Source organism: Oncorhynchus mykiss, chromosome 29 (assembly GCF_057628025.1).
Source record: "Oncorhynchus mykiss isolate SJ-2025 chromosome 29, ASM5762802v1, whole genome shotgun sequence".
Lineage (NCBI taxonomy): Eukaryota > Metazoa > Chordata > Actinopteri > Salmoniformes > Salmonidae > Oncorhynchus > Oncorhynchus mykiss.
In genome coordinates, this window is record NC_143050.1 from 16,294,927 (window position 1) to 16,307,665 (window position 12,739).

General features: G+C 43.1%; 1 protein-coding gene across 1 annotated transcript; it reads left to right on the plus strand.

Annotated features, from left to right (window-relative positions):
* The first annotated feature begins 6,679 nt into the window (after positions 1–6,679).
* LOC100136606 (carbonyl reductase 1) lies at positions 6,680–9,085 on the plus strand. The gene is given in 4 exon segments (NM_001124596.1): positions 6,680–7,088; positions 7,839–8,019; positions 8,392–8,515; positions 8,600–9,085. Coding segments are annotated over 4 exon segments (831 nt in total). The 5' UTR covers positions 6,680–6,802; the 3' UTR covers positions 8,840–9,085.
* Positions 9,086–12,739: the final 3,654 nt, after the last annotated feature.

Here is a 12,739-nt window from a genome sequence, read left to right on the forward strand (position 1 = left end):
GCATGCTCTTCCACTGATCGCTGCCCGAACCTGCCCGCCCATCCAGCATCACTACTCTGGACGGTTCTGACTTAGAATATGCGGACAACTACAAATACCTAGGTGTCTGGTTGGACTGTAAACTCTCCTTCCAGACTCACATTAAGCATCTCCAATCCAAAATGAAATCTAGAATCGGCTTCCTATTTCGCAACAAAGCATCCTTCACTCATGCTGCCAAACGTACCCTCGTAAAACTGACTATCCTACCAATCCTTAACTTCGGCGATGTCATTTACAAAATAGCCTCCAACACTCTACTCAGCAAATTGGATGCAGTCTATCACAGTGCCATCCGCTTTGTCTCCAAAGCACCATTTACTACCCACCACTGTGACCTGTATTCTCTCACTTGCTGGCCCTCGCTTCATATTCGTCGCCAAACCCACTGGCTCCAGGTCATCTATAAGTCTTTGCTAGGTAAAGCCCCGCCTTATCTCAGCTCACTGGTCACCATAGCAGCACCCACCCATAGCATGCGCTCCAGCATGTATATTTCACTGGTCATCCCCAAAGCCAATTCCTACTTTGGCTGCCTTTCCTTCCAGTTCTCTGCTGCAAATGACTGGAACGAATTGCAAAAATCACTGAAGCTGGAGACATATCTTCCTCACTAACTTTAAGCATCAGCTGTCAGAGCAGCTAACAGATCATTGCACCTGTACATAGTCCATCTGTAAATAGCCCATCCAACTACCTCATCCCCATATTGTTATTTATTTTGCTCCTTTGCACCCCAGATTCTCTACTTGCACATTCATCTGCTGCACATCTATCACTCCATTGTTTAATTGCTATATTGTAATTACTCCCTAATCTTACCTCATTTGAACACACTGTATATAGACTTTTCTATTGTGTTATTGACTGTACGTTTGTTTATTCCATATGTAACTCTGTTGTTGTTTGTGTTGCTTTATCTTGGCCAGGTCGCAGTTGTAAAATAGGCCTACCTGGTTAAATAAAGGTGAAATAAAAAATAATAAAAATATGTTTTCCAGTTTCTTGAAATAATTTGCAAATGCAACTGAAATTGTCTATTCGTTCCTTTAATGTTTTTTATTAGATGCTCTTATCCAAAGCAACTTACAGTAGTGAGTGCATACATTTTAATACTTTTTCATACTGCTCCTCCGTGAGAATTGAACCCACAACCCTAGTGCAAGCACCATGCTCTGCCGAGTGGCGCAGCCGTCTAAGGCACTCCATCATCAATGCAAGAGGCGTCACTACAGTACCTAGTTCGAATCCAGGCTGTATCATATCCAACCGTGATTGAGAGTCCCATAGGGCAGCACACAATTGGCCCTGCGACATCTGGGGTAGGCCAGCATCGTAAATAAGAATGTGTTCTTAACTGACTTGCCTAGTTAAGTAAAGGTTACATTTAAAAAAAATAACCAACTCATCACCACAAACCACTTGATGTCTCAATGTACTGAATTATTGTATTGTGCATTGTTTTTCTTCATGCTGATGGAAAATCTACAGGTACCAAACCTAGAAGACCAGCCTATGTACTGTACAATATAGTAATGTACAGTGTATTTACATCAAGTTATTTGTAATGATGCTAAATTATTACTGCACAAAAAGTGGTTGTTTTCCATGTTATCTGATCAAGAAAAATATTGAATGTGGATGTTTTGTGTCTTTGCCCATAACGTTACACCTTCAGAACAAGGTTCTTTCTGGATTCCATTAGAACGACAATCGCAGAGAAAGGAACAGGGCAACAACTCTTACAATTCCAACTATTGAATCCTGCAAGATATGTTTTTTAAATTTCCTTTATTGCCAAAGCAGAGATGCTGACATTTCTTTTGCCCGTGATACATCAGTATATATTGGTCTGCTAATACCAGTAAAAACCCAGCACTTTCGTGACAAATATACTTTTTTCAAATGTGTATTTTTTTCTATTCTGAGTTATCAGGGAGTTCTGCAGCACCCTCAGCATCCTACTTCTCATGGCTATACGTCCGCAATCTACTCACGTCAATGTAATCTACTCACGTCAAGGTAATCTACTCACGTCAAGGTAATCTACTCACGTTCGCATACAACAGTTTATGGACCATCTATGTCTGGGTTGCATCCGGTTTACACAGCCCAACCTCACACGCCCACTAGCACTCCTGCTGCGTTCAAAATAACTGGCAACTTGGAAATCTCTGACTTCCGACTTCTGTGGGTTCAAAACAACTGGGAACTCAGAAAGAAATTTGCTCTGACTGGGAAAAATCTATTTGAACAATCAACCAACTTGGATTTCCAGCTCAAGATCTTCGGGCCTCTTTCTAGAGCTCAAATTCTCCGACTGGAATATCACTGACATCATGATTTGACCTCGTATTTGTCTGAGTTCCCAGTTGCTTTGAAAGAGGCATCAGTGTGCACAGGGAGCAGCACGAGCAGTGATGAGGTCCTCAGGTAATGTGAAAACACGGCAGTGTCATGACTGTCCTGTAAGGATCGGAATGGGTCAGATCAGCTTTTCAATGGATAACTTCAACCAGACGAACCGCCCCTATTGAAGAACTCCAAAGAAGCAGCCTGCACAGGCGGGAGAGGAAGAGGGACGGATAAAACCAGCAATTAGGGAGTCCCCAATGTAGGTATCCATAGCTTCGGTCTCCGGTCCCGACAGAGAGTACAGACATCCCTCTTAGGCGGTGTGGTGCTAGGGAGAAGGTCAATAACGCAGTTATAGGGTCGTGTGGCGGAAGTGACGTGGTCCGGGCCTTGCTGAACACCTCCGGGGGTCCTGGTACTCCGCGGGAATGGTGGAGAGGACCGGGGCACCTTCCGAGCCCCCAGGAAGACGTCCCGGGGCAGGTTGTGCTGACTCCAGGCAATGGGCGTGGCAGAACGGGCTCCAGCCCATGATGGCACCAGTAGACCAATTAATGAGGGGATTATGTAATTGGAGCCAGGAGAATTCCAATACCACAGGAATCAGAGGGGACTTGATGAGCAGGAACTGGATAGCCTTGCTAAAAACCAGGAGGATGAGGAAAAAAAGATGCTGGGAAAAACCAGGAGCTGATGAGACAAACACTGGTAAGCTTGACAAACAAGACTAACTGGCATCAGACAAACAGATAACACAGGTATAAATAAACAGGGGATAATGGGGAAGATGGGCGACCCTGGAGGGGGGTGGAGACAATCACAAAGACAGGTGAAACAGATCAAATCAAATTTTATTTGTCACATACACATGGTTAGCAGATGTTAATGCGAGTGTAGCGAAATGCTTGAGCTTCTAGTTCCGACAATGCAGTAATAACCAACAAGTAATCTAACTAACAATTCCAAAACTACTGTCTTGTACACAGTGTGAGGGGATAAAGAATATGTACATAAGGATATATGAATGAGTGATGGTACAGAGCAGCATAGTCAAGATACAGTAGATGGTATCGAGTACAGTATATACATATGAGATGAGTATGTAAACAAAGTGGCATAGTTAGTGGCTAGTGATACATGTATTACATAAGGATACAGTCGATGATATAGAGTACAGTATATACGTATGCATTTGATGAGTAATGTAGGGTAAGTAACATTATATAAGGTAGCATTGTTTAAAGTGGCTAGTGATATATTTACATCATTTCCCATCAATTCCCATTATTAAAGTGGCTGGAGTTGAGTCAGTGTCAGTGTGTTGGCAGCAGCCACTCAATGTTAGTGGTGGCTGTTTAACAGTCTGATGGCCTTGAGATAGAAGCTGTTTTTCAGTCTCTCGGTCCCAGCTTTGATGCACCTGTACTGACCTCGCCTTCTGGATGATAGCGGGGTGAACAGGCAGTGGCTCGGGTGGTTGATGTCCTTGATGATCTTTATGGCCTTCCTGTGACATCGGGTGGTGTAGGTGTCCTGGAGGGCAGGTAGTTTGTGATGCGTTGTGCAGACCTCACTACCCTCTGGAGAGCCTTACGGTTGAGGGCGGAGCAGTTGCCGTACCAGGCGGTGATACAGCCCGCCAGGATGCTCTCGATTGTGCATCTGTAGAAGTTTGTGAGTTTGTGAGTGCTTTTGGTGACAAGCCAAATTTCAGGTTGGGACAAAGTCACGTAATGCCAGAAATATCATACACCAATTGTAATCGTCCCGTGTGATGCTGGTGTAGAGAGTCAGGCGCAGGATGGCAGATATGAGTCATCAATGTACTTTACTCAAAAATACACAGCAACATAGCGAGCCCACAAAAACGGACCAATGTACAATCACTCACAAACAAAACATGGGGAACAGAGGGTTAAATAATAAACAAGTAATTGGTTGAGTGAAGCCAGGTGTGAAAGACAAAGACAAAACAAATGGAAAATGAAAAGTGGATCGGCGGTGGCTAGAAGACCGGTGATGCCGACCGCCGAACACCGACCGAACAAGGAGAGGGACCGACTTCGGCGGAAGTCGTGACCAATAGTAGCGTCATATAATCTTAACTCATTTAAATATGTAACGCCTTAAAACAGTCATCTCAAACCTTAAAATTGCTCAAGCAGAATGTAGCAGAATGATCCCAGTAACTAACCCACTTTCATCTGTGTTGTAACTTTAAGCTAGCAAGCTACTTAACTGTTTGCTGGAAAAAGCACACTGTGTTATAAACTGGATGTCATAGTGTTAATTTAATGTTTCACTATTTTCCTCCGACAGTAGTGGCTGCTTTTCATTTCGGGTGGACGGGCTGCACCAAAAATTATGATCATGTCACATGTGTGCAGTGCACATTTCGAGCCAAGTTGCTTTGTCAATTGATGAGAACATCAGGAAGCTGATTCTGAAGACTGATGCTGTACCATTAACAGTGGATCAGTGGCTCTTGCAAGAACTGACCATAATGTAAGTATTACAGTTTGACACAATGGTTGCGGCTGCTTTGACTTGTGAACAGTATATTTTTCTGTAACTCCTGATAGTCACTATATGGTTTTTGTTCTTCCATCCCTAAGCCCCTTACATTGAGTCTGAGAATCTCCAACACACAGCTGACACAAAAGAATGGTGTCCACAAAAGGAGTTGCGGTGGGAAGAGTATTTGTCATTTACTGATGAAAATCACACACTTCCTAATATTCCTAATATTGAGTTGCACCCCCCCCCCACCCCTCTTTTGTTCTCAAAATATGGACTCTACAAGGTGTCGAAAGCATTCCACAGGGATGCTCGCCCATGTTGACTCCAATGCTTCCCACAGTTGTGTAAAGTTGGCTGGATGTCCTTTGGGTGGTGGACCATTCTTGATACACACGGGAAACTGTTGAGCGTGAAATACCCTGTTCAAAGGCACTTAAATCTAGGCTTCAACAGGTAAGGCTGCCGTGCTTCTAGCTCTTAGGAAACTTTGAAGTATTTTGTTCTATTATGTGTTATTTCTAACATTATTAGCCCAGAATTTGTTGGTGTTATTTCATACAGCCGGGAAGAACTTTTGGATATCAGAGTGGCGGTAACTCACCAGCATTACGAACAAGAATACAACTTTTGTGAATCGGATCCTTTGTTCATACCCCACAGGGCAATTGCTGCTGTTTGTCTGATAGATATCCAGCTCTGTTGACCATAAGAGGATTTTGCAGAGGAAATGGGGAGAGGTATACTATTTAGGCTCGGAATGACATGTCCATTGTTTACCTGGTCATCAATGACATGTGACCTATTGTTTACCTTGTTACCTGGCAACGATCAAAAGGTTGTTTCCGTGAGCTGTTTGTCAAAGCAAGCTCATTAATATAATCTCCCTGCCCACTTAGCCTGTTCTTTCAGGCTTCATGATAGTTAGAGATGAGAGACAATGTAACATTTCTTCAATTCTGAGCATTTTAATAGTGTAAAAATATTGTGGGTGATGTTTTGGTCATTCAAATGCTATTTTTACTTGGGAAATAGGTTAACTGTGCAGGACCTTTAATACATGTGAGTGATGGGGGGGAATCGTCCTCAGTTACAGTTATTTGAATAATTGAATGGCTGTTTTGTGCACAATGTCTTATTAGGAATTCAAATCTGTCTTCTGTATGTGGCCTTCTATGGGTAGACTTTCTGGGCCGGGCGTCAGTTAAAATATAGTACCCGAAACAAAACTGTAGGAGCAGTCGAAACTGTTTATATACTGGAACCCTGGATGAGAACTGTTGAATGAAATCAGAGAATGATAGAGGCCTCTAGTGGCCAAAAGGCCATTTAGCATGGGCAACGCCATTGATAGCGTCCACCATTTTAAAGTAGTCAAAGTACTCAACTGAGTGGGGATTCCTGTGGATATGAGCCTCAATGGCACTGCCCATGCTTTCACAGATGCTAAAATGGCACATATATAAATATGAGTCCTATTTATCTCTGTGTATAAAACCAATCGTTATGTAAAGCAAAGAGCTTAACTGTGCCAGCCAGCTCTTAATTTCTATTCAGTTTAACTTGCAATATGCCATCTGAACTGTGTGTAAATGACCTAACCTCTCCCATTTTATATAAGTATAATCATGTGATATGACCTCTCCCTCACATTTTTTTCATGTGGTTACCTGATCAAAGATTACCCAACATCTGTCAGAGTGACAGTGCACATTCCTTTGTTTGCAAAAGTAGCCAATAAGGCTAGACTTTCCTCTACTCAGACTTTCCCCCAGCTCAGTGTACACGTCAGCCCACTACAATCACAGCACAGCTAATTACATTATTTAAACCAGAGTTAGGCTAGTTTAACTAATTCCTTTACAGAAAAAAAGTTTGAGAGCAAAGGAAAATGTCCAAAAAAGTGGCAGTAGTTACCGGTGCCAATAAAGGCATAGGACTTGCGATTGTGAGGGAGCTTTGTAAGGCAAAATTTACCGGGGATGTTATTCTTACTGCTCGAAATGAGAAACTTGGAAATGAGGCAGTGAAGATGCTGAAGTCCGAAGGATTTGAAGTTTCTTACCACCACCTTGATATCTGCGACCAGGGCAGCGCCAAGCAACTGAGTAACTTTCTGCAGAAGACGTATGGCGGATTGGATGTGCTCATTAACAACGCTGGAATGGCTTTTAAGAGTTCCGTACGGTAGCCTATTCTACTATTTTGGTGACTCTGGCCATGCAATTGTTACTGTTTTAGCCGATCATAGCAATTACTCTCACCCGGGCGCCGGTATAGGTGTGTATTGCACCGACTGAACGCTGATTGCGTTCTATTTGGAACCTGGCTGCTTCCCAGGTATGGGCCAGGGCCCGCTCTATCCGACCGCCAATTCGGCTCAAAACAAAAGCGACCTCATTAAGCACGTGTAGTAATTCGTATGATTTTATGTATCCCATGCAAAAGTGATTGCTTGTGATTTAAAAACGATTTATCTACCTTCCCAATGAAAACCAGTTAGACAATTCAAACATTTATGTTATGGAAAAGAGATGTGTAGGATGCAGTATGCTGCCTCGTTGACAAAATAAGTGGCTCAGATTACTGTTTAATTTGAGAAGCTTGCTCCTCCCTACCCGCTTTCGTCTGGGCTAGCGTAAAATAACTCCGTCACTGTAGCCAGATTGTGAGAGGTTTGTGGGCAGATCTTGTGCTGTTAGGCAACAAGCAGCAGTTCATTTTAAACTGCCTACCAATTATAGTAGGGCTACTTGATTTTAACTTTTGTGTAACATGAATGATAGGCCTATGTAGCAGTGTGATTGCATTTGAAAATTATGCTCTGAAAAGATGGGTGAGGGTGATGCTATATTGACACAGCCCCCACTCTCCCTCTCCCTCTCTCTTGTACAAAGCAATAATTGATCATCACATTTTTTCCCTAGATGATGCGACTGAGACTTTTGGGGAACAGGCTGAGGTGACCATGCGCACCAACTTTTGGGGCACCCTGTGGGTGTGCCATGCTCTCCTACCCCTCCTCAGACCAAATGCCAGAGTGGTGAATGTCTCCAGCTTTGTTAGCAAGAAGGCTCTTGATACATGCAGCCCTCAACTACAAGCCAAGTATGATCTTCATTCTGTATCGAAAACCTCATTCATCCTTAACTTAATTCTGAATTGTAATCTACTGAGGGGGAAATATACACTGACATCATTATACATCCCTCCAGCCGCAGACCTGACCTTTTTGAAGGAAAGCCCTTTTCATCCCTTCAATTGCAGCTGTCGCATTAGCAGTAACGAAGAGCATTGTACTTAAGGCCACAACAGTAAAATTGGAAAATCAAATCAAAGTGAATGTCAATTGCAATTCTAGTACACACAAATACTACTACAGATCATAGACAATATTTTCAAATTAAACCATTACTGTGATCATCACATGCATACATAAACTACTGCATTACAAGGTATTTTTTCTGTTGCGTCTTGAAGGTTCCGTGATACTGAGCTCTCCGAGGAGGAGCTGTGCTTGCTGATGGGGCAGTTTGTTATTGCCGCTCAGCAGGGAAACCATCAGGCCCAGGGGTGGCCAAACACAGCCTATGGCACAACAAAGGTAGTGTTCTGTCTGTCCACACAACTATTACGGGGAATGGGCAAAAGGCAGATGTATCATACTGTTTTGTTCACCTCTGTTTAGATCGGAGTGACTGTGCTGTCTAGGATTCAGGCTCATTATCTGACTAAGACCCGGGCAGCTGATGGAATCCTGCTCAACGCCTGCTGCCCTGGCTGGGTCCGCACTGACATGGCAGGCTCCAAAGCCCCCAAGAGTCCTGAAGAAGGAGCACAGACTCCTACCTATCTGGCACTTCTTCCTGAAGGGGCCAAGGAGCCACATGGACAGTTGGTGTGGGACAAGACCGTTCAGGAATGGTAGAGTGGAGGCAGCAGGAAGTTTACCTCATCTCACAGACTTGAGGAAATTGCTCAAAAAGATTCTGCCAAATTCACATGACAAAAGACGCATTGCAACAGAGGGTTGTTGACATATCTTAGCTTTTTTCTTTATATGATTTAATGTGATTAATTTGCATAAACACTCAAGTACTTTCATTGTAATGAAGGCCTGTTATTCTTTCAAAAAGTTGAATGATGTAAAGAAATAAAATAGATTGATAATGTCTGAGACAGTGATTTACTGGAAACTGTTGTTCAAAGTTGTAACTTTGTTTATTGAATTGAGCCTCTAGGGCATAGCTTCCCAACTGGCGGCCCGTGAGCTGAATTCTGCCCGTGGGTGATTTTATTGGGCCCCCAAAGTTTTCTACCAAAAAATTACTTTTGCGACTGGATATATAAGACTGCCAAAACACCAGCAAACCAGCTCCAAGTGATGTCTACAAAATATTTGTAATTACGGTCGGGCCTTCCGACCATCCGCTCAAGAAAGAAATCAGCCCGCAGCTGAATCTCGTTCAGGCCTCTGGGCCAGTGTCACACTTTTCCCCCATCCCTAGCAAACACAGCGGATTAACTAATTGAGAGAGAGAGTTTAGAGTCCGGTGTGTTAGCTCAGGCTGAGGCAAAAGTGTGACGCCAATCAGGCCCCAGAGGACTGGCATTGCCCATCCCTGGTCTAGTTGATGATCCCTGCTGTAGGGGGCACCAAAGACCAAGCGGAGACTGACCTAGAAAGCCTAGAATAATGTTCTCAAAAGGCAGTCTATTTCTTACCACTAATTTTGCATTTTGTAGAGATCTGATTGTCTGCATTCAGTTGGAGGAGATAGTTGTTTGCCATGTGTTCACCCCTGAGGATGAGAGAGAGAGCCATTTCATTCACGCTATCTTCCTCTCCCTTATGAACTTGTATTGTACAAATAATCTTCTGACTGGAGGAGTAGCATTCCCACCAGATGGAATGCACTGAGAAGAGGGAGGCTTGAAAAGAAGTAGGGTGCATGGGTCTGTTAGTACAAAGACTCTTGCAGGGCACTCAACCTTGAGTGAGAGCCAGCCCTACCACATTGACCTGACATACCATAAAGCCATTCAAGCTGCCTGTTGAGATAGGGACATATTCAGAGTGCAAATTAATAAAGTGTACAAAACATTAAGTACACCTTCCTGATATTGAGTTGTGCCATCAGAACAGCCTAAATTAATGTAGGCATAGACTCTACAAGGTGTTGAAAGCATTCCACATGGATGCTGCCCCATGTTGACTCCAATGCTTCCCACATAGTTGAGTCAAGTTGGCTGGATGTCCTTTGGGTGGTGGGCCATACTTAATGCACACGGGAAACTGTTGTGTCTGAAAAAAACAGCATTAATGAATTGGACACACCTGGTGTCCCAGGTCTATATCGGTCCCTGATTAGTGTTGAACAATTTAAAAAATGCAGTGGAATTGGCTTCGAGGTCCAGAGTTGAGTTTGAAGGCTGTAGGCTATATGTAAAAACAAACATAAAACACCACAATTTAAGTGTTTATATAGGATGATGGTATATTCTGAACCAGGGGTTGATGGAGAAAAAAACACACTTGTTCAATCTTCAATCGCTCTATAACAAATAACAAAGCGTTCCATGACTTATGAAATTATATACAGTGCCTTGCGAAAGTATTCGGCCCCCTTGAACTTTGCGACCTTTTGCCACATTTCAGGCTTCAAACATAAAGATATAAAACTATTTTTTTGTGAAGAATCAACAACAAGTGGGACACAATCATGAAGTGGAACGACATTTATTGGATATTTCAAACTTTTTTAACAAATCAAAAACTGAAAAATTGGGCGTGCAAAATTATTCAGCCCCTTTACTTTCAGTGCAGCAAACTCTCTCCAGAAGTTCAGTGAGGATATCTGAATGATCCAATGTTGACCTAAATGACTAATGATGATAAATACAATCCACCTGTGTGTAATCAAGTCTCTGTATAAATGCACCTGCACTGTGATAGTCTCAGAGGTCCGTTAAAAGCGCAGAGAGCATCATGAAGAACAAGGAACACACCAGGCAGGTCCGAGATACTGTTGTGAAGAAGTTTAAAGCCAGATTTGGATACAAAAAGATTTCCCAAGCTTTAAACATCCCAAGGAGCACTGTGCAAGCGATAATATTGAAATGGAAGGAGTATCAGACCACTGCAAATCTACCAAGACCTGGCCTATGGGAGAGAGATAGAGAGAGGGCATGAGCTCATGGGCTCCTGAGTTTTTCTGGGAAAAAAATTGAATTATAAACTTTGATATTGTTTTTTGCAAGGACAAGATACTACCCTCTACATTAAAACCTTAAAAGTACATCAAAATTCCATACCTAAAACCTTGATTTTTGGACAAAATTACCAGAACAGGTTCTTACTACCAAGCACTATCAAGAAAAAACTTCTAACAAACCAAAACCTGCAGAAGAAACACAGAGGAAACCTGGAAATACCATCCAACACATAACTGACTGAGTAATGTTCAGTCTGAACCTACTTCTGAAGCAAAAAAGTCATTGACAATAATCTCTCAGTAATTTTGTTATATAAAAGCTTAGTAAATAAGGCTACTAAGCTACCAAGACAGAACAGACCTGACTGCAACTTCAATTAGCGCTGAAGTATGAAGTGAGATGTGTGAAAACTATTGAGCCTAACAATGGCAGGAGAGTTTTTCAGCCTCCCCCACCCAAATGCAGAGGCCTTTGAAGCCCCCTGTGCAGATGTCATCACAATACAGAACCCCCTGCATGGAATAAGTACAAAAATAAGCTCCTCAAGGACATCCAGAGACACCATTTGCTGACTGCTACCAAGACGGGAACTTAAACAACTTCATTTTCCACACAGACCCTCCCCTGGCATGGCACAGTGCTATAAGAGCACACTACCCCTATGTCAAAAGAGAGTGTATTGGCCCAGGGTGGAAACTCAGAATACTAGACATTGAGGAAATTTAAACTACCTCTGTCAATATGTACAAGTCTGGGACAGTAATGGTGCAGGGCATCCTCATGCAGGACTTTACGGGATAAAGAGAGAGCACAGCAGGAAAAGCTGACGACTCCCCATCTTGAGTGAGTCTGATCACACCTCTTCAAACTGTCCTGCAGACGAGGATAGTCACACCCCCCCAGCACTGAACACACCCAGGTCCACAACTGCACTGCTCCTCCATCATTGAGGGGGATAAATGCACAGAGCTGGAGAGAGACATGGTGGAGCTCAGAGAGCTAGGTCCACACAATCCAGAAAGAAATAAAATGGTATTTGTCACATGCGCCGAATACAACAGTGAAATGCTTACTTACAAGCCCTTAACCAACAAAGCAGTTAAGAAAAATATGCGTTAAGTATTTACTAAAATAAACTGAAGTAAATATTATTTTTTGAATAAAGAGCAACAATAACAGAACAGTAACAAGTCTATATACAGGGGGTACCAGTATAGAGTCAACGTGCGGGGGCACAGGTTAGTTGAGGTAATATGTACATGTAGGTAGAGGTAAAGTACATACAGTATGCATAGATAATTAACAGAGTAGCAGCAGTGTAAAGATTGGGGTTGGTGGATTGGGGGGAGGGGGGGGGGGTGTCAATGAGAGTAGTCTGGATAGCCTTTTGATTAAACAAGCTCAGTCCTTTTGAACAAGCTCAGTCCGATGATACTGTGACACACCGCCCCAGACCATGACGGACCCACCACCTCCAAATCGATCCCGCTCCAGAGTACAGGCCCCGGTGTAACGCCTATTCCTTCGACAAACGCGAATCCGACCATCACCCCTGGTGAGACAAAACCGCGACTCGTCAGTGAAGAGCACTTTTTGGCAGTCCTGTTCAGTT